This window comes from Lytechinus pictus, chromosome 19 (assembly GCF_037042905.1).
Source record: "Lytechinus pictus isolate F3 Inbred chromosome 19, Lp3.0, whole genome shotgun sequence".
NCBI lineage: Eukaryota > Metazoa > Echinodermata > Echinoidea > Temnopleuroida > Toxopneustidae > Lytechinus > Lytechinus pictus.
Genome location: NC_087263.1, coordinates 30,414 through 58,320, shown reverse-complemented (window position 1 = coordinate 58,320; position 27,907 = coordinate 30,414). Strand labels below are relative to the sequence as shown.

The window sequence follows — 27,907 nt, the reverse complement described above, 5'->3', positions numbered from 1 at the left end:
TCATTTTATATCTTCCCAATTTGGGCAAAGGAAGTTCAGTAGTTACCATTTCTAGAATCAGTGTTAGATTTTCAATTATATTCATACACTTTGGTCAGTCAGCAATATCAAATTGAAAAAAGTGAAATGTGAGAAATCAGGATTGTGCAATCACAAGCGAATTTGACGAAAGTTCCTTTAGACATTCAGAATCTTAGTTCTAATCAACCTATCAATGTGTGACTCTAAAAAAACGACAAATAAACTTGAGTAGCGGTTGATCTAATAGTGATTTTTTACAGAGTGCCCGTAATCATTTAACGGAAATTTCGCTTTTTTAATAAAATTGGAAGAAGATGACCAAAAATATACAATATTCCGAAAGTGCTTCTTACGTCAGCTCGTTGTTCGTCAGGGCATCTCGTATTTACGAATAATTTTCGTTTCATAAGAGGAAAAAGATGACACCAACATGACAATTTCTTCATGCCTGAACTCGAACACCCCGATTTATCAATATTTGCATTTCAACACGTTGTAATTAATTAATGATAGACTAGTCTTTTAATACCAAGCATAGATTATGATCTCTTTTCTTTTGATATCAATTTGTTTTTTATTTTATTTTTTGACCAAATGCTTTATTCTTGTGTGTTAATTTGCCCATTATATAATACACAAATTGACAGTAATTCACGATATTGAATGCAACTAATTTTCGTTTCATTATTTTTGGTTTTCCTTCCTCAATCTTTTCTTTGTTTTCTCTCTTTCATTCTTCTATCAGTTTTCTCTCTTTCATTCTTTCATTCATCTATCAACTCTACTGTATCCTTTCTTTGTGAAGCATCTCTTTTATCTCATCTTCTCACACTTTGTGTATTTCTTCCTGTTTCTTCATCCTATTAATTCATTCAAGCCATCTCACTTTCCCACCTCTCCAATCCACGGTTCATCACATTCTCTTATCCTCTCAATCTCCCAGCCTCTGTCATTTCTCTTTTTCTTTCTTTCTTGTTCTCTTTCTTAATGCTACTCTCCCAAACCTTAATTTTTAAGTTCTACTTGTCTTAACTCGTATTAAACTGTGGTACACCTCGTAATGAGCAAGATGGTTATAGGAATCATCAATAAAAAGCCCAGAGGGGGGGGGGGGCACTTAAAATGGACGAGTCGATACCATGCGCGACCAAAAAAACACTTTAAAAAGGGAATTTTATAGATTGGGCGCGTTACGTACATAACGTAATAAGGGTATCAAAAAACTAAAATACTGGAAAAGGGTATGCATTTTTTTATTCATGACGATGTGCACATAACTGTTTTCACAAAATATTGACAAAATTTAAAATTCAATAATTTTGTTATATGTTATCCGATTTTGGTGAAAGTTTTAGCATTTTGCTTTGTGAATTTCACTCTATTTATTTAGATATATAGACCTCTAAATATTTTAAGCCCGGACCACCCCCTAGGAATGCTTGTCAATGGTACCAGGTTTTTTTTTATACTTGTTATAAGGGTAGGGTTTCACACGCCAATACTTGTTAAGGGGTGCATTTTCAGAACATGGAAAATATATGTTTAGGGTGCTTTTTCAAACCCAATGTTCACGCATGGTATCCACTGGTCAATGGAAGTGCCCCCCCCCCCCCCCCCGGATAAAAAGTTAGCTGAATAACAAAAGTAACATGCCCGGAAAAAAATTGGATTTTATCTTCCACAGATTTTAAATAGCACTATCTGTATATGTCGATTAGGAAACAGTTTTTCTCGGGGATTCCCCGTGACGTGTTGCAGGAAGTGTTTGTCAACATCGGCCATTTTGGTAATTGGCCGCGTACTCTACAAACTCTTCTTCGTCATCTATTCCGAACTTTGACAGTTCATTGGTGGTCATTGTTTTCATCATCATGGAGACATCCACTATTAAAATGCTGGGATGTTGATCAAGTGTTCAGAATCAGTCGTTAAACAACAAGATCTACTGGCATGTCTGGATTAATCGAGTTCTGAATTGGACTTGTGTTCACATCAGATCACGTTGTTGGCCAATTAGGCTGTATATATTGAATTGAATTGACGACCAGCATGGCATGCTGACTGGGAAGAATGATCAGATAATACTCTACAGCTGCAGGCCATGCAGGTGAGATGATCGAGATATTCTATTTCCATTGCTATTTAGTAATTGTCAACCTTAATTGTTTCATAGGGGGTCTTAATTCCCATGAGGCCGAGGGTCAACGGCCATGCATGCACAAGACAGCTGGCAGCCGTCTGTTTCGAGGAGTTTTTAAACATTTTTTAATTTTTTTAATTTCTCCTTGTACACAGACGGCTTGCTATTGTGTAGACCAAAAGCTTCGGTCTCTGTTATGTTGGTTGTTACGCTGAACTACGTTGGCTCCACTCACCATTAAAAAAATCAAAAAATGTTGAAAAACTCCTCGAAACAGACGGCTGCCAGCTGTCTAGCTATTGTGCAGCCACCATTAGGGGACTTACAATGCAAAATCCCCCCGTCGGGGCTCTTCAATTTTTGTCTTTAATGATTCAAACTTTTGAAAATTAACGCGACCGAAATGCAAATTAATATTCCCTCTTGCCTGTCTTGGCATTAATTGCCAAAAAACTGGGAAAAAATCAAGTTTAAAGTAACAAAAATAGTGATTTACCTGGGCTGTCCCGAGACTTCACCTCCCTGTTTCATCCGAACTTAGTACATTTAACATATGGCCATTGAGTCCCCTGTACAGATCACGCTAGAACTTCGGTCTCTGTATTTGGTGAGTGAAGCCAACGGAGTTCAGCTGAACAACCAACATAACGAAGACTGAAGCTTTTGGTCTACGGCCACACAAGACCAATTTTTTTCAGGAGTAACGTTAATAACATAACAGGTAGAAGTGCTGATCCAAAAATTGGGATTGTTCCAGAAAACAAGGATCCATATCCTCATAAACCAGGACAAATCATTTCTTGAGAAACTGAGATTGTCTGTGTTTAATAATGGGGACAGTTTTTTTGTCTCACCTGCATGACAGAGTGAGACTTTCAGCGCCGCTTTTCCGACGGCGGCGGCGTCAACACCAAATCTTAACCTGAGGTTAAGTTTTTTAAATGACAGCATAACTTAGAAAGTATATTGACCTAGTTCATGAAACTTGGCCATAAGGTTAATCAAGTATTACTGAACATCCTGCCTGAGTTTCATGTCACATGATTAAGGTCAAAGGTCATTTAGGGTCAATGAACTTACACCATGTTGGGGGAATCAACATCAAAATCTTAACCTAAGGTTAAGTTGTTGAAATGTCATCATAACTTAGAAAATATATGGACCTAGTTCATGAAACTTATAAGGTTAAGCAAGTATCACTGAACATCTTGCATGAGTTTCACGTCACATAACCAAGGTCAAAGGTCATTTAGGGTCAATGAACTTTGGCCGAATTGGGGGGTATCTGTTGAATTACCATCATAACTTTGAAAGTTTATGGATCTGATTCATAAAACTTGGACATAATAATAATCAAGTATTACTGAACATCCTGTGCAAGTTTCAGGTCACATGATCAAGGTCAAAGATCATTTAGGGTCAATGAACTTTGGCCAAATAGGGGTATTTGTTGAATTACCATCATAACTTTGATAGTGTTTTGGTCTAGTTCATAAAACTTGGACATAAGAGTAATCAAGTATCACTGAACATCCTGTGCGCATTTTAGGTCACATGACCAAAGTCAAAGGTCAATGAACTTTGGCCATAATGGGGGTATCTGTTGAATTACCATCATAACTTTGAAAGTTTTTGGATATGACTCGTGAAACTTGGGACATAAGAGTAATAGGCCCCCATTCCACAGAACGGAGACCGTTGAAAGACCTCTGAAAGACTTAAAATTTGTGAAGTCTTACAGCGGTCTTCAAGATCACTAAAATTTGTCATCTCTGTGGAATGGCTCAGAAAGACCCCTCAAAGAACTTTGAAAGACCGATGGATATTTCTTGTCTTACTGGTCTTAGACTAGACTACAGAGATCTTTTAATGGTCTTTCAGAGATCTTGTATGAAACAATTGATCTTTCAGAATTCTTTCCATGGACTTTGCCTGGTCTTTCAATGGTCTTTGAATGATCTTTCAATGATCTCTCACGAGTCTTACAGTGATCTCCGCAAAAATCTTGAGAGACTGCCGAAAGATCGTTGAAAGACTATGAAGACCTTTGAAAGTTCATCGAAAGACCGCTGAAAGACTGCTGAAAGACCACTGAAAGACCATTTTGTTGTAAGACCGTTGTAATACTGTTTTGAACCGTTTCAAAAAGTTTTGGAGCCCATGAAGACCACGAAGACCACTGAAAGATCAGTCAGGACTTGTGTAAGACCTCAAAGACCATTATAGGTTCATTGAGAGACCTCTGAAAGATCAACCAAAATTCATGGTTTTTCAAAGGTCTTTCAGTGGTCTTGTTCTCTGTGGAATGGGGGTTTTATCAAGTATTCACTGAACATGTGCGAGTTTCAGGTCACATGATCAAGGTCAAAGGTCATGTAAGGTCAATGAGCTTTGGCTACATTGGGGGTATTTGTTTAATTACCATCATATCTCTGTAAGTGTATTGGTCTAGTTCATAAAACGTTTAAATAAGAGTAACCAAGTATCACTGAACATCCTGTGCGAGTTTCAGGTCACATGATCAAGGTCACAGATCATGTAAGGTCAATGAACTTTTGCCGAATTGGGGGTATCTGTTGAATTATCATCATAACTTTGAAAGTCTATGGATCTAATTCATGAAACTTGGACATAATAATAATCAAGTATTACTGAACATCCTGTGCAAGTTTCAGGTCACATAATCAAGGTCAAAGGTCATTTAGGGTCAATGAACTTTGGCCAAAGTGGGGTATTTGTTGAATTACCATCATAACTTTGAAAGTGTGTTGGTCTAGTTCATAAAACTTGGACGTAAGAGTAATCAAGTATCACTGAACATCCTGTGCGCATTTTAGGTCACATGACCAAAGTCAAAGGTCAATGAACTTTGGCCATAATGGGGGTATCTTTTGAATTACCATCATAACTTTGAAAGTTTTTGGATCTGACTCGTGAAACTTGGACATAAGAGTAATCAAGTATTCACTGAACATGCTGTGCGAGTTTCAGGTCACATGATCAAGGTCAAAAGTCATGTAAGGTCAATGAGCTTTGGCCACATTGGGGGTATTTGTTGAATTACCATCATATCTCTGTAAGTGTATTGGTCTAGTTCATAAAACGTTTAAATAAGAGTAACCAAGTATCACTGAACATCTTGTGCAAGTTATAGTAGTTTTCAAAATCAGCACTGCTGCTATATGGAATCGCGTGATGCAGGTGAGACCGCCAGAGGCATTCCACTTGTTTCACTTTTGAATACCCCCCTGGCCCTGAGGAGATAGATCTAGATGGCAATTATGGGATTCAGAATCTTGTTATGAAACCTGATATGTTTTTTTGACTAGCACACAAAATTGATGTCAGCACTTGACAGATGAATGAACTTTCATAGATTTCTTGTGTTGAGAAATCTTTGAAAACTGAGACAGCCCCTTTTAAACTGGGACGATCCCAATTTTCTGATCAGCGCCTCTACTGGTCTCAGCTGATAGTACTTTCTCACTACTGAACTTTCTGAAGTTACCGGTAGGGCTGTAGACTGCGAATCGCCAGCGTGCCGCTTTCATGTAGGTCAGAGTGCTGCTCTGAAACTTTCTACAGATATTTTGTTCTTTAGAGTAGGATCCAATAAATTCCAAGCTCTGGTTGTTCTTAGAAAGAATTTTTTTTCTTCTAATTTTCTAATAACATACATGTAGGCAATAGTGTGTTGAATAAGTTGCTGGCTTACTGCATGTATGAAGAATTTTTAAGTTAAAAGTTCATTAGTTTTAATGACAAATCCAGATCAAAACATTCAAATTGTTTTTAAATCTTTTTCATATCAACAATGTTTGTAAAACTGTTGCAAGAAATATCGGTGTCATCAAGAAACTTAAGAAGGTTCTTCCAGCACAGGCGCTATATCCATGTTGTATTGTGCATTAATTTTACCTTATCTTAATTATCAGATTCTTGCATGGGGACAGGATGGGGAAATGCCTCTCAAACGAGACTCATCAAAGTATTTCTACTTCCGAAAAAAGTACGAAGGATAAAATGTAATGTGCCCTTTAGATATATGGATTCTGTTTTGTCAGATAGGTATCCTTAAAGTCATTGATTTCGACCGTTTACAGTTATTCCAATTCATTTATCAGCTAGATAGAAATAGTGTACCTAATGTCCTACAAAAAAAATTTATGAGAAATAATACCTTGCATTCATATAATACCAGACAGTCAAATGACTATCACTTAGTAATTTTGAACAAAACTATATTTTTCACAGGACCCAAATTCTGGAATTCTCTGAACAGAATAATAAAAAAGGCATCTACCTTTAATCGATTTAAATTACTCATCAAAAAATTCTTCTGAATTCTTAATGATTTAAGGAAATATCTACAGTAGTGTTGATTATTTTTAAGTTAGTATGTAATTCGTGTTAGCAAAAATGTGTCTGTAGGTCTACTGCTCGGTCTTGTGTAATATACATAACAGCACAAGTATTTTAATACACTCTCCTCTTATTTCTTCCAGACTTTGTGTGGGCAGACCTATTGAATGAGAATGGAAATGGAAAAGAATAATAGAAGGTAAGGATGAGTTGAGGTAAAAAGAACGCTGAGAGCTAGAGCGTAAGAAGAAAGCACATCACCATATTCATACACTGTAATTTTATATTATAATAATACCCATTAATTCCATACTGCATGGATCCAGGTTTAACTTACCATATCGACCGTGGTCAGGGACCGACCAAACTCTAGACCTACTTTCAAATCAAAACCAAAAAAGATTTAAATTGAAGAGAAAGAAAAAAAATATAAACTCCTACTGAATCCCAAAATGAATCCCAAACTTGGAACAATTTTCACCAGAGACAACGTCATGGAACCTTATGAACATCAAGATCTACATGTGGGACTAGCATTGTAAATGCTATATTCTGGCAAAGGAAAGTACAGTTTTATTATCATAGTCTTAAAAATACATTATTTCTCTTACTTGGAGCATCATGGCCCAGTGGATTAGTCTTCAGACTTTGAAACAGAGGGTCATGGGTTCAAATCCCAGCCATGGCGTAATGTCCTTCAGCACTCGACCCAGGTGAGGTAAATGGGTACATGCAGGAATTAATTCCTCAAAAAGCTGTGTGCACCTAAATAGGTAGCCTGCCTAGCTCAGCCGGGTAATAATAGGTAGCCTAGCTCAGCCGGGTAATAATAAGTGGCCGCTGGGAGAACAGTTTTCAGAACTGAAGTGGCTACCCTGGGTAAATATACCATTATTATTATGTTGTAGTGAATGCCAGTAATTGTTTTTATTGTTGACTATATTTACATGAATGTATTGCTCTGGTGACAAACATGGGGTGTGGATTTAATTGGCTGTTTTTTTTTGTGTCTCATCGACTAGAGGTGAAGGTAAAACTATAAAGGGATCCGAATGAAGTCTGCATGTTGTCTGTCTGTCATTCGTCTATTGCAACATAATTTTTTTTTTCAGTTCTGTCACCGAAGAAGAATTTTTGAGATTGGCCCAGCTCATCCCACCGAGGTACTATTCAGATTTAGGGATACATTTGGGAATCTCATCTGCTGAACTTGATCATATCATTGTCCAACATTCATTGGATTACAAGGATGCATTGATGACAATGTTCACACGGTGGAGAGATGAACAGAATCCAGATGAAGACATCAGAGCTCTTCTTGCAGAAGGATTAGAAAAGAGTGACTTAGGTGGATTGTCCAAAGAACTTCTAGCTGGGAATCTAATCCAGAAAACATCAGGTAAGATAATGATAATATCCAATAGACAACATGAATATACATTGGTAAATTATATTTGTTCATGTTTTTAGTTTTAAAAATGAAAAATATTTTACTTATCAGGGATCAGTATGGTAATTGGTTTTGCTTGCAAAATGTGCATGAAATGCCTTCTTGAATGAAGGACATTCATAAGGATTTCCAATACTATTACAATTGGTCATTTTCAAACGTGAGTGACACGGCAATCAGAGAGGGTTAAGGGCTCATATCTTTAAAGTATACATCCAAAGAAAATTCACGAAAGTGATGATTATAGACAAATTATATATGAATGGAAAGGTCTTGTCTTTTTATACACAAATATGTCACTAAAAAGTCTTATTGATGTCGTGGAAATGCAAGAAATGAAATTATTAGAGACCCTTCTCAGCCCCCCCAGCTGCCCCCAGACAGACAATCACGCGATCAAAAACAGTCGAGAATAATGACGTCACATGATCGACTCACTCAGCTCTCTGTGCAAGCCAGCAGTACACTGATAGCTGATTCACCTTCCTGGTCTCTATTTTTCTTCGAATTTACCGTTTTCTTCATGTATTGTGATATCCGAATTCTGTTTTCGACAACTTCAGACTATAAGGGAACCAGAACTGTGTTATTTTGCCTGTTTTTTATTGAATTGTGAACTGGAAAGATCGATTTTGTCCACTCGACAGTCTTCGTTGTGTTGCTCTACTAACTATTGAAAAACTCCAAGCTGCACGGTCCCATTCACTTGCTCCCGATGCATGTTGCAGGTTACGCTGTTTGATCCAGTCAAAAGTCAAGGTAAGCATGTTTGGAAACTGTACTTGTTCTGACGATGCATTCAGGTCAGATGACAGATACAGATCTGATATAAGTTTAGAATCATGCATTTTGGCATAACTACTATTAAAATTAAAAAGTCTTTATTTTAGAAATAATGTTTTTGCACAATTCCACCAGATTTTTTCTTCAGATTTCTAAAACTGGTCAGGACTCAGGCAGGCGATTAAATTATTTAGGAGCACCGGTATGGACCATGGCTGAAAATCTGCTGTTTCAGAGGAATGTTTAAGTTTTTATTATACACAGAATTATATCACCATGATGCCGATGTCATGAAGCCAGACAAATTTTCAGCAGTGATTACCCTGATTCCTGGCCAAAATCACTCACACGTATTGCGAGGTTAGTATTAGTATACTAACCTCGCACCACGAACCGCGTTTGGCAGTGGATTTCTAACTAGTGGGTCGCGCGTGCTGGGATCTCACTTCTTGGGTCCACAACACACGACTTCTATGGCTTGAATTTTCTGTGCGCGGCGGCATGTAATGAACCCTTGGGTGGGCCAAAATTAGAGTCTGGTGTTTCTTTCTGATTAGAGTGTTGCTGCATATATGCATGCGTAATGCCTTAAACAATGAAGATAAATGCAATCTTTGTAATGACACAGAGACTCAGAGAGCACCGTACCTCAAGTGATGTTCGTGTAGTCTCCACTTCACTACTGCTACAGCCTACACTATGCTACACACCTACCCGGGTAGGTGTGGCGTACATGTACGGTAGTGTAGCGGTAGTGAAGTGGAGTGGGGCCTACACAAACATCACTTGAGGTAGAGCACCAGTGTTCTGAGTGGAACTTTTCAGGTGTCTAAACCTACTATCATTTGTTGTTGACCGGGAATTACATACCACCGCACGTCATCAATCATCACGATAATTAAAGGAGAATGAAACTCTTGGAGCAAGTTAGCTTTTGTGAAAGCAGAAAAATCAAAGAATAAGATCAACAAAACTTTGAGTAAAATAGGACTAGCAATAAAAGAGTTATGAGCATTTGAATGTCGAGATCACTAATGCTATGGAGATCCTCCCATTGGCAATGCGACCAAGATCTGTGATGTCACACACGTACAACTCTCCCATTCGGACACTGAAAATATACCCCAAAACATCTCTTTTTGCTCATTCTAATCATATGACAAACGATTCATCAATGATATAATGTTGTGAAACCTCTGTACTTGTCATCTCATAAAGAAAACACCTCACCTTGTGATAGACTCTATAAAAGTGAGAATATAAGTGAAATAAGTACTAAAGTAATGAGGGAGTTGTACGTGTGTGATATCACAGATCTTGGTCGCATTGCCGATGGGAGGATCTACATGGCACTAGTGATCTCAATATTCAAATGCTCATAACTTTCTTATTATTCATTCAATCTTCCTCAAACTTTCAACAATATGTTTCTTTGATTTTTCTCTTTGATATGGATTCAGCTAGTTTCAAGGGTTTCATTCTCCTTTAAATTCATACTTTGATTTGATTATTTAAACTATTTCTTTTTTTCTCTCTTCTACACACAGATCTGCACACTTGCTGACTCTGGTGACTTCTGGTCTCTGCTTGCTACCTCAATCTGGGAGATTCCATCGTGTCCTTTTACTATGATTTGGATATAGCCATTTTTTTCTTCACTCTTTCCAGGACCTACGGTTTGCAAGTTGTGGACTGATAATGATACAAAAGAAAAATTTTCTTTATCAATCTTGGAAACAATTTTGAGCACAGTTTTGGAGAGAACTAAGAAATTTAACTTGGATAGGAATACAGCTTGTCAAAAATAATAACACACAATTTAAAACGAAAGAACAATTTTAATGTTACTAGGGCATTTTGCGAGAAATGTTATACTCAATCACACGTCCTAAATCAACGGTAAGTCCTTTGATTAAACATGTAGTTGAATTGCGATTGCAACTCGACCTTATTACGCTTGAATTTGAATTTAGGACTTACGCTTGATTTGCAATTGAACATAAGTTTCTTGCAGTGCCCCATAATTATGTTTTGTTATCAGATATTTAACGTGCTGATTTTTCTCGAAAGGTATAATATATTTGTCCTTTTAAACGGTATTTGAATATGGGTACGCCTTTTATTTGTTTTCCACAATATTTATTGCATGTATGAACAGAAGTGAAATATTTATTGTGAAGCACTGTGAATGTTGTGTGCTGTTGTGTGATGGTTCATCATTTTTGTTATAAGACTGTAAGCCTGGTGGATGTGAGGAAGTGGCCTGGATGAAAGAAAAGTGAACATGTGTCCAATTACTGATTTGCATATTCTAAGACAATTTTGTTTCTGGATAAATTTTGCTATGCATTCCCTACATTAAGAGTAAAGGAGAAGTCCACGCAATCAAAAATTCATTTGAATTTAAAGAAAAATAACAAGATATTGCAGGAAATTTCATAAAAACTTTGATTCAAATTTATATAATTACTATTTTAACAGTTCCGTAAATATAACCTATTGTGATCAGATGAAGAGTTTCCTATCGTCAAATCTGCAAAGAATAAAAAACAAAATGCCACAAAAAATAGAAACGAATGTGATGTGAGTGACAACTCTAATTTGCATATCATTGTTTTGTGTATATGACTGTTTTGAGTAAAAACAACAAGGGAAATTACTCTATTCAAATAATTTTAGTTGATGTGGACTTGACTTTTAACTCTACCCCTCCCATCCCAAATAAGAGTAGAAATAATCTAATCAAGAACTTGAAAATCAAAAGCAGCAATTAAGAAGCAAGATTTGATAAATACAGGTCTGAATAGAATTTCACAAGAAAATAAAAGGAGAAAAAAAGATGGGTAGGGACGGGGAAGGAATAAAAAAAATACCCAGAAAAAAAAATCAGAGTTTCGAACCAGGGTCCTCGCACATGACAAAACAATGGCCAACGCACTTGGCCACAGACCATTGCCCTATCGCAAAGGCATTTTTAAGATATATGAAATAAAGTCCGCTCGCCGCTGTTGCCTAACAATGCTTCGGCAATTCAACTGCAATTTCAGTCATTTCGCGATGGATATTGCCGTGTTTTTTTTGTGGTTCCTGACTTTGCTACTTAATGAAATTTCATAATTTTTGTTCAGTCATAAAGAAGAATGTCTATGCTTTATATTGATTATAATATTAATGTGACGCAAGTGTGATTTCTACGTGAAAATATGCTTTGTTTATTCACATATATTTCTTGGAAAAAAAAAAATTCTAAGCTAAATATCGGTTACCAAAATACGTTAAATGTGCACTTTTTTTCACTGTTCAGTAAATTCAAACTTTTATCTATATAACAAGACCAATCTTAAGAGGAATAAACAATTCTAAGAGCAAAAAACGCTGATTGGAAAGATCGTCTCCAATGGGCTGCTGTCAGCTCAGCTGCTCATTGTGTGACGTCACTCAGTTGGAGCTCGCAAGAGGACCGGTGGAAGGCAGAAATATGGCATGAAAATAAATCATTTTTGAGAGCTGATTTCTGCAAACTCTGATCACTATTTTGAAAAGTGAAGTTATATATCTGATTAGTAATACTTCCCTTTTACAATGATGACCACATAAAGTCATTATAAAATACTTTTGATTCTTCGGGTGTATACTTTAAACTTAAAGGTTATGAATCAATCATGACTCTTATATTATATACAATGTAGGACTGGCATGGGCCACTCCCAGTTTGATTTGAATTTTACAATTTGTTCAGTAGATATGATTAAAAAATAATGCGTGAGTGACATGACAAATTTTGGACATGGGTTTCTGACTATTATCACTTATGATTGGATTCGTGCCCAAGTAGCGGTCCAGGAATACTGTGAGTATCAGAACATGTACGTAAATAGTGTACCTACATGTATATAACACATTTAGCCAAAATCAATCAAACCTTTGCTATGGAAAAAATATGGAAAATGGTACCCTCCTGCATACCAAAAGGTGAGTGACACGACAAGTGCAAAAATATCTCAACTATGAAAGTATTTTTGGCATGATGTACAAAACTAAAATACCATCAACCAACAAACAAGAGCTTAATTACATTACAACTGTCCTCTTCAAAGTTGATAATATGTCATCCTGATAGTTTATTCTTGGTTTATGGTCATATTTGTCAACCGACTCACATTCCCTATACCATACCGCATCATTGTCACACTCGGGCTTCTACCACTCTCCTCTTTGAAGGAGGAGGCACTTGAAGGATGTGTTATGTGATCTTGATATTGATTGAAATCTACTTCAATATTCTTTTAGCGGCTTGATGTCATTCATAACTTTCTCCCTTTCTGGGTATGACAGTTTAAAGGTTTGTAACTCAACATCCACAAGTGAGGAAATATTTTTTTCTTGTAAGAAAGGGGTATTCTCCATAGTCACAGCATGGTCTGGTAGCCAATGATGTCATGTATAACATGTCATAATCCAAATTTTAATGTAAATAAATTATGCATTTTTTACCCAAGGTGTGCCTCTCCTCCATTTTGAAAGTGAGGACCTTTTTTCTAGTTTTTTTTTGCTTTTTGCTTGTCCAATATTCATCTGGAAAGTGTATTGTAAAATCCTGGCCCAGCCCCTTTTTGATATATTACCATCTTTATGTCTTGTATTTCTTTCTTTTAAATGCTAAAGATGTCAGACAAACAACTGCAACAACTTCAAGAGCATCAACTTCAACAGGAGCAGCAGACATGTCAGTAACACCACAGTATGTAAACAAATCAATATTAGTTTGTTTACAAATTATTGGGGATGTGACCAGATTGTTTGTATCTTTGAAGATTTCTCTGTCTTTAGTCTGCTAGAAAATAATGGATTAAGAAAATATAAACCTATATTGATCATCGGATATCATACTCTTGAATATAAAGAAATTAGGGTTGTGTGTATTTTTTATATAAAAAAATAAGTGGTTTTCTCTGGAAAAGGTCATTTACTAAAACAATCAAAGACACACTTTATAAAGTATTATAGAATTTTAGTTTTCAGATGTGTTTTGCTACTTTGGTTAACAGTTTAATATGCAGCACCGTACCAAAAATTCTCTTCCACATGTTCTAGTCTATTAATCCTGTCATGTAGGCCCTCTTTGTTCCCCATTTGTTTTAATAAACTGTGAAGATAGTGATGAACGATGCATGTCATGCATGAAAAATGTTTTTCTGTCCTTTGGTCAGGTGCTATATGCATACATGTATTGCCAGTAGATAAACTAATGTGATTATTATAAACATTTTTAGAGGGGATTTTGTTAGACTTTGTGTCAATTTAGAGGGGATGAAACGTTTTCTTCCATAAAGTTGATAAATAATAATGAGAAAATTGAGGGATGGGGACTCGTCCCCCTACCCAAGGTATCACCACCCAGAGGAAGAAAAAACTACATTTCTACTGTTTTTGTATGTTTGACTAAAGAGTCTTTGCAAATGCTGCCTGACAGTTTACCTCCAAGTGAAGTAAACTGGACAGTATTTGGAATACCTGTAGGTGATTATATTCATACTTGATGCTGAATAATGGTTCACAATAATATTAACTCTTGATATTTTTCATTCATTTTACAGTACCGTCAGTGAGGAAGAACTTCTGAAGTTGTCAATGGAAATTGGACCTACTTACTACAAGAGAGTGGGCGTTAACCTGAATATCTCGTTTGTGACTCTTGATAAAATAAAGAAAGACACACAAGATACTACTGATGCTTTGATGACAGTATTCACAAGATGGAGAGATAAACAGCTTCCAGACACAAACATCAGGGCTCATCTTGCAGAGGCTTTACAAAAGAGTGGTCTAGTGTCGCTGTCTCAGAAACTGATTACTGGAAATCTATTGACAGAGTCGACAGGTAAGGGTAAGAAGGATGTTAAGATGGCTACCTTAAAAAAATCAGTTAATGAATATTCTTAAAACAAAATAATGTGTACCTTTCAACTAGTGGCACTATTTCATTGAACTGCTTGACCGGGTTCACATTTATTTATTTTATTAATCAAATATTGACAATAATACTTGCTTCTTTATAGAGGTAGGCTATAAATGGTGATGTTTCAGTTTGCTTGAACATTTTGATACCTCATCAAAATCACTCCTATATGTAAATTGAGTTGGTGCCGCGCAGAAAACAATTTTTGTCCCATGGGACCGCGCCCGATTGAAATCGCATGCATTATACAAATAAACTGACATAAATTGACCATGAATTTTTTTTTTTAATTTATGACTGAATTAGTATCACCTACGATTAAAAAAAAAAACACAAGAGAACCAAATGTGGTCCCCAGAACTCTTTGTAAGATGGGGCCCTGGTGATCTCACAGCTACTCTTTCATGCTGAGGGGATGGGCTCTGATTTGACCAGGGTGAAGCCTTAGCTGTTATGGATCACATTTGACGGGCTCTCATTTACAACTATGCTCTACAACAATGAGCTGTTTAAGTTTCGAGCTCACACGACCTGTTGGCCCAATAAATGACATAAGTTGATAAAAAGTGTACAATTTTCCTCAAAAGATCAAATCTGGCATTTATTTTATTGAATTACATGTACTTGTATACAAAAATATGCATGAGGCGCATTAACTAAAAAATCACCCAAATTTGTTACACAATAGTCAATTACTTAAAATGCATTCAGACATGCCCTTGTATGGTTTATTTAGGGCCACCACCACTCAAATAACATTTTCAGGAGGCACAATCTTGTTTTGGGTCAAATCTCAATAAAAGCTGGTCTGAAAATGCTATGGAGAAGACACTGCTTAAAATTTCCTGAGGTCATTTTGTGATCATGACAAGAAACTGAATTACATGTATTGTTTACAGGTTCATGTTAATGTGTTGTTTTGCGATATCAGCACCGAATTAAAAAAAGGGCGATGATTGTCAAACTCCAATTCATGCTTTTCTATTGAAAAGTTTACAAGAATGAAATTCATTTCGGACGATAGAACCTTGTGCTTACAGAAATATGTCTATAATTGTTTCATGTGACTTTAAAAGTTTAAAGATGTGACCTCTTTTTTTCTAGGTGCACCTGTGACAATTCCAGAGACCAAACCACTTGACCCTGACCTGATTAAGAGATGTAAAGATGAGCTCCAATTCAAGTACAGGACTGATTTCTGTATGATAAGAGCTGATCCACTAGATCCTGATTCTATTGTGCCATTCCAAGATATGTACACAAACCTTTTCTTGGAAAAAGAAAAACGAAGGAAAAGGAGTCAACATGGTGTTTACTGTAAAACCTTTCAATATAGGAGTCAGCTTGAGTATAAGGATCTCTTTAATCTCAAAGTCAACGGCATCTTCCCCAAACGGATAATGATCCAAGGCGAGGCAGGGGCTGGAAAGACCACATTCTTGGCTAAGATTGCATGGGACTGGATAAACGATAGTCCAGATCTCTCAAAGTTTGTGTGGGTACTCATTATCCCTCTGCGTGAAGCCAAGCGATACACAATTGGTCAGATTGTTAAGTCATATCTTTCAAGAGACAACCCAGCAACAGCCTGTCAGATCACAAATTACATCCGTTCAAATCCAGAAAAGGTATTCATTGCCTGTGATGGATTAGATGAGCTTAGTGGCAAGGTTGTACAGCATACTGAAACCAAGCAAGGTTCAGAAGGTGCTCAGTCAGAGTCAAATGATCAAACTGACAGGAAATCAGAATCCCAAATGAGCAATAAGAGAGAGCAAAATTTTGATCAAGGCACAAACAGAAAAAAATCAAGATTAGAGGAGAGCAAACAACCACAGGTAAAGCAGCATTTTCCTTCAGGTACATCAAGAGCTGCTGATCAAACCACAGTAGGATCAGAAACAAGTCCATCAAGTATATCTATGCACCAAAGAACTAATCCCAAATCCAATGTAAATTCTATGGAGAGAGGTGATATCACTGTTGAAGATATTCTTTGCTCAGATGAACTTTGTACTTGCCCTGTAATGGTGACAAGCCGTCCATGGAAGGCCAATGAAATCAGATGGAATGATGGTTTAAGAAATCGATACACATTCATCCATGTGGAAGGCTTTAGCAGGGAGAATGCAATGATTTACATTCGCAATTACTTCAAAGACACTGAGGCTACAGCAGATGAATTCATCAAATTGTTTGAAAACAATGATATCATGTCAGGGAATATGGCACCATATCCTATCTACATTTCTATACTCTGTCACATGTGGAGAGAACTTGATGACAAAAAGAAAGAAGAGTTGAAGGCTTTTCAAACATTTTCTGAAATATTCTGTGAAGTGTTTGAATTCCTTAAGGTGCGTTATGTCCAGAAAGAGATCCCAGATTTAAGAAGCACATTATTCAATACCTATCGCTCTGAAATTGAAAAACTCATGGAACCCGTTGCCAAATTGGCATTTACTGGACTGCAATCTAACAACCTTATTTTCAATGAGGAAGATCTTGAACAGTTCTCAGACTCTGTGAAAACAGCATGCAAAGTAGGGGTGTTGTCACAGGAGAATAAGCTCTCATCCATTCATGATAAGAGCAGTCCGTACCTGCAGTCAACATTCTTTTTTCCACATAAACTATTCCAGGAGTACATGGCTGCAGTCTATCTTGCTTCTTTCTTTGATTCAGATTGCACTAAATTTAAGAGGCTGATTGAGGAAGTAGTGATCCCTAGGAAGGAAGAGTTTAGGTATCTTCTGTACTTCACTGTGTCACTGGACAAAAACATTGCCAAGTATATCACCACGTGTCTGCTACAACAGTACACACAAAGCCAAGATGTGGAGGAGATGAATTTCTTGGTTGATGTAACCTTTGAGAGTCAGGATGAAGATACCAACGCCATGCTCAGGAATTCAGTGTCATCTCTGTCCATCCGTGTTGAAGACACACACACTATAGCTGGTTATGCATCCACTGAGATATATTCAAAGGCGGTAAGTTGGATACAATAGAAAAGTTCCCTGAGTTCATGCATGTTTCTATTTTTTCATTATAGTAGCACTCCTTCAGGAGTATAGCTGAAACTCATCAGACAGATCTTAATAGTCTTGAAATTGACTTATACATAAAAACAAAAACCCTTAAGCATTCAAACATCCATCTTTCAGTTTGTTTGTCATTTACATGTACTGAGTAAAATATAAGTAGTACATACATGTATGAAGATATTGGAATCTTGAATTGAACTGAAATATTGTCCATCTTAGCATGTTATATTATTATTATACCGGGTGAGTTCAATAAAAACTTAACATCTCGAATCCCCAATTTATGGAAAATGTATCACGAACACGTAATTATTAAAAATGGCATGAAAGAGTATGTTTTTCCAAATAATTTGATACCATATCTATGGGGTATGTGTTAATGCTTGGATGATCAGTAGGTATTCTTTGCAGTGATGTAAATTTTGATTTGTGCCAAAGTAAAGCATGACTGCAATGAATGAATCCGGATGTCAATGATGTCATAATCCTACAAGGATTGCATTAAAATCAAATTCAAAACATGTTTTCGATAATTTATATTATACATGTAATTGTTTAATTGTTTAAACACTTTTTATTATCAGTTCTCAATTTAACTTTATTGACAAGGGATGTGCATATATGTTTACTAACTCATGTAGGATTATGGCATCATGAAAATCTGGATTCATTCATTGCAGTCATGCCTTACTTTTGTGCAAATCAAAATTTACATCACTGCAAAGAATTATTAAAGTGTGAAGACATACCACATAAATATGGTATCAAATTATTTGAGAGAAGATACTCTTTCCAGCCGCATATAATGATTATGCCTCCATGCACGGCCGTATGCAGGAGGGTGGCAGTTACCCCCCCCCCCCCCCCCCACAAATTTTGAAAACTTACATTTTTTACTGAAATTGTTCACAAAATTCACCAAAAGTACACACAGAATCCTTCTATTTCTCTTGACAAAATCTAAAACGCCCAAATGACAAGCTTGGTTGTTTTACTCCCAAGCTTTTTTTTTTTTTTTTAAAGTTTACGCATGCTTCCCCCCCCCCCTTCACCACCTAGTGAAAAATCTCTGCATTCGGCCATGTGTTCTTTTTTTTCTAATACTCGTTGAAATATTCTTTGACTGTTTGAAAACAAGCTTTTATCAATAGGGATATATCAATATATAGTGCGTATCAAAAAAAAGTTTACACTTTGAAAAATCCCTGGGAATTAAAAAATATACAACATGTGGGTAATTTTTTCACATATACTCTTAGGTTTGGGTCTCATCTATCCAATGAAAGTAAGTTTTGACAGAATGTTACACTTGAGCGAGCCCTGTCCATTTTTGTAAAGCTCGCAGAAAACTGTTTGCGCAGAAATGCTTGTTTTCACGCTGTGTCAGGGGAAAGGGCGAAATCAAACTTACCCTGCGAAACATTTCTCATATGTTTCCCTTGCACTTTTAGTCAATTGAAATAAAACGGATACATTCAAGCATTTTGAAACAATTTTGCCACCCAAATTGAAATTTTAACACTTTATAGTAAGCACAACCTTTACCCTTTTTGTGCAGCTTGATCTGAGGACAAAACTGAATCTGAACAAAAGTTTATATCAGACATCTCCAGCATTTTTCACTAAGTTTTTATCATTTAAAGTGGGTTTCCATTTCATTTTCATGTAATACTTGTTTCTCCACACTTTTCCCAAGCTTGAGAATGATTAACAAAATGAAAATCAAGCCTAAGCCATTTCATGTAAATCACAGTTCAGTGTAAAGCAAATATCGTCACCATGGCCTCGGTGTGTGGGGGGAGTGGGGTGGGGCACAATGCACTCTTCGAAGGGTTTTGGGCAAGGAAACAAGATAAAAAAGGTAAAAGATATCTTCAAATCAATTTGCTAGCTAAATTCTATATGTTCTTCATGATTAAGGTCTACTTTTATTCACATAACTATTTCAAAGTTCTGCGCAAATCATTTTTCACTAACTTTTCAAAAGTAAGTGGTGCTCACTCAAGCGGAAATATTTTTTGACCGTTATATCGTCATTTGTTTAAATGGATCTGTACCAATGTTAAAATGTGGAAAAAATATCAGGATATTACAAATATATAATTTTATAGGATTTTTTCTAAGTGTAAACTTTTTTTTGATACGCACTGTATATATCAATAGGGACAGCGGCATTGAGATCCCTGATGAATGGTTACCGGCCATCCGACGGCATACTGCATCCACCGTTCTCAGCGCACGGCGCCCGCACCAGCGGGTGCCTGACACCAGCGCAGATGCTGATTGGCTGGCCGCATTGGCCAATCACAGCGCGCGGTGCACGCTCCAGCGGGCACCAAGCACCAGCGCGGACCCTGATTGGCCAGCGGCTTCGGCCAATCACAGCGCGGATCACGCCCGAGTGGAGCCAGACAATAGCTTCCGACGCTATATAACCCGTGCGCAGCAGCGTCTTTGCTCATTGCCTGACGAAGTCTAGCAGCTTGCAGACGAAACGTCGCTTTCACACTACTACGTTTGCAACATCGTGAGACAACTGGTTAATTCTTCTACTCAATCCTTCACCACGATGAACCTCTTCCACATCATCAAGCTTTTCAATACTTAGGCATTTGATACTTTGTAAACACATTATTATGTAAGGGTGGTCCTTTTTCAGCCCATTCCAAGTTTGCATACATGCAGCACTGCTACCATTTCTATTCTGCACTGCCTAGCATATCAACCCCTTTGATCATTCAGATTCTGATCAGGGAATTCCCTGAGCTGACCAGAAAATCTCTAAGATCTAACCAAGCTCATCAAATCGTAACATCGTGCATGTTCGGAAGGGCAAAAACAGTATTAGACAGTACCAATTCATTTCAAGTTTGATAATGGAATATGCCCAAAGAGACAACAAGTATGTTTCATTCATGCTCAATTCTAACTATATTGCATTCTTGATGTCATTCTTTTTTATTAACTTTGGATAGTACAGAACAAGCCGAGATGTGAACCATGGAATTGAGCTATTTCTACAGTATTGATTTGTAGATTTTATTCAATCTGAAATAATAAAACAAAACAGCATATTTTGAGTCATCTCAACCTGAATGAAAAAATGAATATCTTGTGTAATCTGGTCTTGATGCATTTACATTTGTCCATCAAAGTATTACTAAATATTCTGACCAAAATTTACTTTCATTGTTTAAATAGTAAAAGCATGGATTAAGACTAATATAAATCAACTGAAAGTCTGAATGTAGCAGACAATATTATTTTCTATCAAAATCACTCCTTATACAAAAGGCAGAAAAAAAAATCATTGCCCAATTTTGGCAGGGCGCCATCAACACATAGTTGAGTCCAACTATGCCGAAACAAATCCCTAATAGCTTTTAAAACTGCTTTTCTCTATTTATGCAATTATTCATGAACCAAACTAGTTTTGTCAGAAACTTATTTCTACTTTTTTTAAATACACTTCATGAGTTCACCAAACCTTCATGTATCAGACTCATGACCATGTTTTTGTAGATTTCCTTTTGTGTAGATCTATATGAATTTATGCACTTTCACCTTACAATGAGCAGCTTGTCTTAAGCATAGATATGCTTTAAAATACATCAATCCAAACTTTGTAATATGAAATTAAACCCACATATTTTGTCTCTTCATTCTCACTAAAAGAAGTCTTATATTTTCATGCTCTTGCTAAGATTATAAATCCAAACCGAACTGAACTTCCTGGAAATGTTCACATTTTCCAACATCACTAATCACTACCAAAAAAAACTAAACAAAGCTTTCAACTGAAGCTTTTCATTAATTAAATATTCAGATTTTAGACATCTTGTATCTTTTACTTCATAACACAAATTTCAGTTATGTGCATTTAAGACAATTGTGATCAGATTTAACACGAGCCTTTCGAGCCAAAAATTGTCTACTAACTTCAACCTCTTTTCACGTGTACATTTATAATGAATTTTTACTTCTGTTTTTCGTCAATAACTCTCTTTGACTTTCTTGACATAATTATATAATCAACACATTATCTCCCCTATTATCTGATTAATCTACGAAACTTACTTCTATGACAAGACACAAATGAACATTGCTGAATTTTGGACATAAAAGGTGACGAACTGCAACACCTCCGTTAATTCATGAACGTGAAAAATCTGATGCTGAAGATAGCGCACTGTTGACAAATTTGCTATGGTATCTTTGAGATAGATAATTAAAACAAACGTTATAATAATTGTTTGGAGTGTAATCCAAAACAAATCCCTTTTTTTTCCAAAGTTTAATCTTCTCTCCAATTTAGCCTTTCTGAAGGATTAAATTTTCTCATATATTCAGCTTCTTACCAAAACAAACTTAATAGGCTAAAGTTAATTCACCGGACCTTTTTGAATGAAAAAAAGAAAAATATTTTCACAAGTAATGTTCGCTTTTGCAAAGTATGATACACTCGTGGTTTTCCCTTCATTGTTCAGCTTATTGTACTTATCCATCATTCATATTTTCTATGAAGTTGATGCACTGATCCCCTATCAATCATGAAAAAAACTTCATTTTTGATGGTTTTTAGCTCATCCGGCCCGAAGGGCAAGATGAGCTTATGCCGTGGCGTGGCGTCCGTCGTCTGTCGTCCGTCCACAATTTCTAAATGCTACTTCTTCGCCATTTCAAGTCAGATTTCAATTCTGTTTGCTTTATATGATAGCACTAGGTGGGGGATTCATAACTTCTACACAGAATTTTGAAATTCATTAAATATTCTAATTTATGCGCATTTTTCAAAATTCACCAAAAATGCTTTTTCTTTATTTGTTGACCGATTTTGAATTTTTTGCTTCCATCTGGTAGAGTTTCATTTAGGTTCACCAAACTTCTACACAGAATTTTGAAATTTTGACCAAAACAATTTTTATGCTAATTTATGTGAAATTAATTAATGCAAATTTTTAAAAAATCACATAAAATGCTTCTTCTTTATTTGTTGACCAATTTTGATTTTTTTTCTTCCATCTGTTAGAGCTACATGAGGTTCACCAAACTTCTACACAGAATTTTGAAATTTTGACTAGAACAATTTTTGTCTCACCTGCATAGCAGAGTGAGACTATAGGTGCCGCTATTCCGACGGCGGCGGCGGCGTCAACAACAAATCTTAACCTGAGGTTAAGTTTTTTAAATGACAGCATAACTTAGAAAGTATATGGACCTAGTTCATAAAACTTGGCCATAAGGTATCAAGTATTACTGAACATCCTGTCTGAGTTTCATGTCACATGACCAAGGTCAAAGGTCATTTAGGGTCAATGAACTTAGACCATGTTGGGGGAATCAACATCAAAATCTTAACCTGAGGTTAAGTTTTTGAATTACCATCATAACTTTGAAAGTTTATGGATCTGATTCATGAAACTTGGACATAATAGTAATCAAGTATTACTGAACATCCTGTGCAAGTTTCAGGTCACATGATCAAGGTCAAAGGTCATTTAGTGTCAATGAACTTTGGCCAAATTGGGGTATTTGTTGAATTACAGTCATAACTTTGAAAGTGTGTTGGTCTAGTTCATAAAACTTGGACATAAGAGTAATCAAGTATCACTGAACATCCTGTGAATATTTTAGGTCACATGACCAAGGTCAAAGGTCAATGAACTTTGGCCGAATGGGGGTATCTGTTGAATTACCATCATAACTTTGAAAGTTGATGGATCTGACTCTTGAAACTTGGACATACATGTAAGACTAATCAAGTATCACTGAACATCCTGTGCGAGTTTCAGGTCACATGATCAAGGTCAAAGGTCATGTAAGGTCAAAGAACTTTGGCCACGTTGGTGGTATTTGTTGAATGGCCATCATATCTCTATAAGTGTATTGGTCTAGTTCATAAAACGTGGAAATAAGAGTAACCAAGTATCACTGAACATCTTGTGCGAGTTATAGTAGTTTTCAAAATCAGCACTGCTGCTTTATTGAATTGCGTGATGCAGGTGAGACGGCCAGAGGCATTCCACTTGTTACGCTAATTTATGCGAAATTAGTTAATTCATACTTTAAAGAATTCACATAAAATGCTTTTTCTTCTTTACTTGTTGACCGATTTTGATTTTTTTTCTTCCATCTGGTAGAACTTCATGAGGTTCACCATACATGTACTTTTACACAGGATTTTGAAATTTTCAGTAGAAAATTATTTATGCTAATTTATGCAAAATTTATTCAGAAATCACAGAAAATGCCTCTTTTTTATTTGTTGACCGAATTTGATTTTTTTCTTCCATCTGGTAGAACTTCATGAGGTTCATCAAACTTCTACACAGAATTTTGAAGTTTTCAGTAGAAAATTGTGTCACGAATTAACTTTGAAAATGGATTTTTACCCTAAATAAATTCAGGTCAAAAACTTAAGTTCAAAGGCAATTGTGTCGACTCATTAAAAATCTAAATACCGGGTTGCTTGACCACCCGCAATTCACAAATGACTCAATAACTAGAGAGCAGCCATCAAATAAAGTTTAAATTAACTTTATTTTTTAAAAATCACTGAATCCTTTCATAACAAAATTAGCAAAGTCTTTACAAAACAGAGCCTTGTACAAAGTGTAAATCAATAGAAAATCACATAGACTAATGGCAAATGCCAAATTACAAAAAAAACAAGCTCCCTCTCTTAACCCAAAATTAATATTACGTCGCGAGTGTTCTTTATATTATAAGGATACCGTTGAAACTGTAAAGTGTTCTAAATGTCTCTTCAAAACAGTCACTAAATCTTCGGAGGTTTGGAGAATCTTGAAGTTGAACTTGAAGGACTAGCTCCCCGAGAGCTACCGCAGAACAATAGTCAATGTTAACGTTGATACAGTTCTTCTCCGTAGATAGATGCGGCGACGAACTGAAGACGTCTATGGAACGCTAGATGTACCTTGTTTGGAATATATGAAGTGCTGTATACTTCTGTTTGTAGAAATATCTGGATCAGTATTACAGTAACAGTAGTTACGCAGTATCCCGGAAGGCAAAAAAACCCGTAGTAAGAACAGAAACTTCGTAGTAACACTGTAATGTAGTAACCTGGAAGACCAAAAATGTGGTAGGAAGCACCGTAACGTGGCGTAATGTAATGTAACGTAACGGCCGCCTGAAAAAAAGGAGACACCCAATATTTATAAGAATACATAGGGTCTATATTAAAGTATCAACTTAGCAGTGGCATAAGTTTAAAGGCCACGCCCTAATCTAATGTTGTAAATCGGATCAAAAATCAGATCGAAAATCGGATCGGCAGTTAAGCTTCTAAAATCGAAATCGAATCGAAAATCGAATCGGCGATGTTTAAAAACAAAGGAATACATCAAAATGTTGTTCGCGGTCGCGCGCATCTTCCTGACAAAGTCACAAAGACGAATGCATTGGAATGGAAGTCGCCAACATGCGCGATCGTTTGGAACATGTTTTAAAGCCAGGGGTTTTGAGGTGTTATTGCTTTAAAATAAACCGAGTGATTTTTATTAGAAAGATAAACGAAAGACGCATCTTCCGAGCAAAGGCGCAAAGGAAAATAAAATGAAAATATTTCTCATAGATCACAGGTTAATGAACGATCGGCGGGACATCTTTTAGAAGTATTTTTAGGTGCTAGCGATTTAGAATTATTGGAATGATCTCTTACGACGCATCATCTTAAAGTCGCAAGTGCAATTAAAATGAAGTAGACGACGCAAGCACGCACGATGATTTGAAATATGTTATTAAAATGTTTTGGGTAGCTAGCGTTTTCAAATCAATTTGAAGTTCACGGCGGGGTCCGCTATCACCACGAGGTTGAAGAGAAGATGTCTATCATCATGATCATAAAGGGGGTAAGAGAGTAGCGCAGTGAGCTCCGTCGGTAATACGACCTTTCAAAGTTCACGGCGGCATCCGCTATCACCATGAGTTGGAAGAGAAGATATCTATCCCCTTAAACATTGCCATAGATAATACCGCGACTTTCTCCCTGAATAATGCGACCTCTAAATAGCTAGCACCTCAAGAACAATCTTGAAATATGTTCTGAGCGATCACGCACTGTAACCAGATCTACGCCGATTTTTTATTTTCGATTTTTTCCTTCAAGGGGCATGATCGAAGATCGGCAAGTGATTGCCGATTGTGGTGAAATCGAATGGAATCGGTTGCCGATTGCAAAATCGGTTACAAGCTTACCCTAATCTATATAAAACTCCTATATGACTCTTAATCAATCAATTCAATAATGCATGAGTTAGAGGCATAACACTATCATATATCTGCAAGCACTTGTTCTATTATAAATGTAGGACATATGCCAATGCTCTTAAAACATTTAACAAAATTACACTTCCTACTCTTAAAGGACAAGTCCACCCCAACAAAAACTTGATTTGAATAAAAAGAGAAAAATTCAACAAGTATATTACTGAAAAATTCATTAAAATCGGATGTAAAATAAAAAAGTTATGACATTTTAAAGTTTCGCTTCATTTAAAAAAACAGTTATATGCACATCTCGGTCAGTATGCAAATGAGGGAACTGATGACATCACTCACTCACTATTTCTTTTGTATTTTATTATATGAAATATGAAATACTTTGATTTTCTCGTCATTGTCATGTGAAATGAAGTTTCATTCCTCCCTGAACACGTGGAATTCCATTATTTTAACATTCTGTGCTTCAGGCAAGGAGGTCCTAATCATCAAATTCGTAAAAATTGAAATATTGTTTAATTCAAACAATAAGAAACAAAAGAAATAGTGAGTGAGTGACATCATCAACTCTCTCATTTGGATGTAACTGGCTCGTTCATATAAATATTTTGTTAAAAATAAGTGAAACTTTGAAATATCATAACTTTCTTATTTTACATCCGATTTTGATGAAATTTTCAGCATTGTGCTTGTCTGATTTTTCTCTATTGATTAAAATCAACATTTTACTGAGGGGACTTGACCTTTAAGGAGTAAATGTCCTTTCAAAAGCAAAAGCTCACAAGCTAAATAAGAGGTTAAATATCTTTGATATTTTATATCAAGAGAAATGCCTCTTATATTGTGGCAATAAAGTCAAACTGGTTCTCTATATTCATTCTATTAACTTGTCAAAAATAAAAGTAACTTAGTGTTAGCAAATCTTGTTAGCACCTAAAGGGGTATAACCGGTGTGGCTACCTGGAGCTACACCAGCTCGTAAAACAGGTCCTCTCAGGAGGAGAGCTGGCTGCAGACTGATTAAATCACACTGAATTACAACATAGCTGAATCAGTCAAGCCAAGAATACAAAAGAAAACACCTGAAGTGCATGCCTAGCATTGCAATATACAGGAGGTCTACATACATGTAGCACCTCAGAAAGGAATCTAATTATCATTATAAAGGCTGCCCAACTAGACTACCAAATCAGACTCTGTTGGCAAAGGATAGGGAAAATAATCAAGATTGTCACAAATTGTTTATGCTAATTTATGCGAAATTTATTCATAAACCACAGAAAATGCCTCTTCTTTATTTGTTGACAGATTTTGATTTTTTTTCTTCCATCTTGTAGAGCTGCATGAGGTTCACCAAAATTGTACACAAAATTTTGAAATTTTGTCTGGAAAATTATTTATGCTAATTTATGCAAAATTTATTCATAAAGCACAAATTTTTTTACATAAATTCACCCCTATGTCAGAGGGACTTTTTGGGGGGATGCGCTGTATATTGCCTGAGTTTCAGGTCACATGATTAATGTCGAAGGTCACATAAGGTCAACATACTTTGGCCATGTTGTCTCTTTTTTTTGAGGAATTGTCATCATAACTTTAAAAGTTTATGAATCTAGTTCATGAAACTTAAACATAAGAGCAATGATGTATCCTTGAGCCTCCTGTGCGAGTTTCAGGTCACATGACCAAAGGTCAAAGGTCATTTAGGGTCAACAAACTTTGGTAATGTTGGGGGTATTTGTGGAAATGTCATAAACTTTAGCAGTTTATGTACATGTATCTAGTTCATGAAACTTGGACATTATACAAATAATGCATGTAAGCGCTTGCATGCAGGGCCAAATAATAAATGATGTGCGAGAAGAGCCAATGGATATACCACACCGAGGTCTGCAGGACCG

At 36.3% G+C, this 27,907-nt stretch overlaps 1 protein-coding gene across 1 annotated transcript; it reads left to right on the top strand.

Annotated features, from left to right (window-relative positions):
* The first annotated feature begins 1,765 nt into the window (after positions 1 to 1,765).
* On the top strand, positions 1,766 to 18,717 carry LOC129283123 (uncharacterized). Its single transcript, XM_064113915.1, has 6 exons — positions 1,766 to 2,128; positions 6,667 to 6,722; positions 7,636 to 7,922; positions 13,422 to 13,497; positions 14,354 to 14,637; positions 15,820 to 18,717. Exons 2-6 carry the CDS (start codon positions 6,691 to 6,693, stop codon positions 17,724 to 17,726), a joined length of 2,586 nt encoding a protein of 861 aa, XP_063969985.1. The 5' UTR covers positions 1,766 to 2,128; positions 6,667 to 6,690; the 3' UTR covers positions 17,727 to 18,717.
* Positions 18,718 to 27,907: the final 9,190 nt, after the last annotated feature.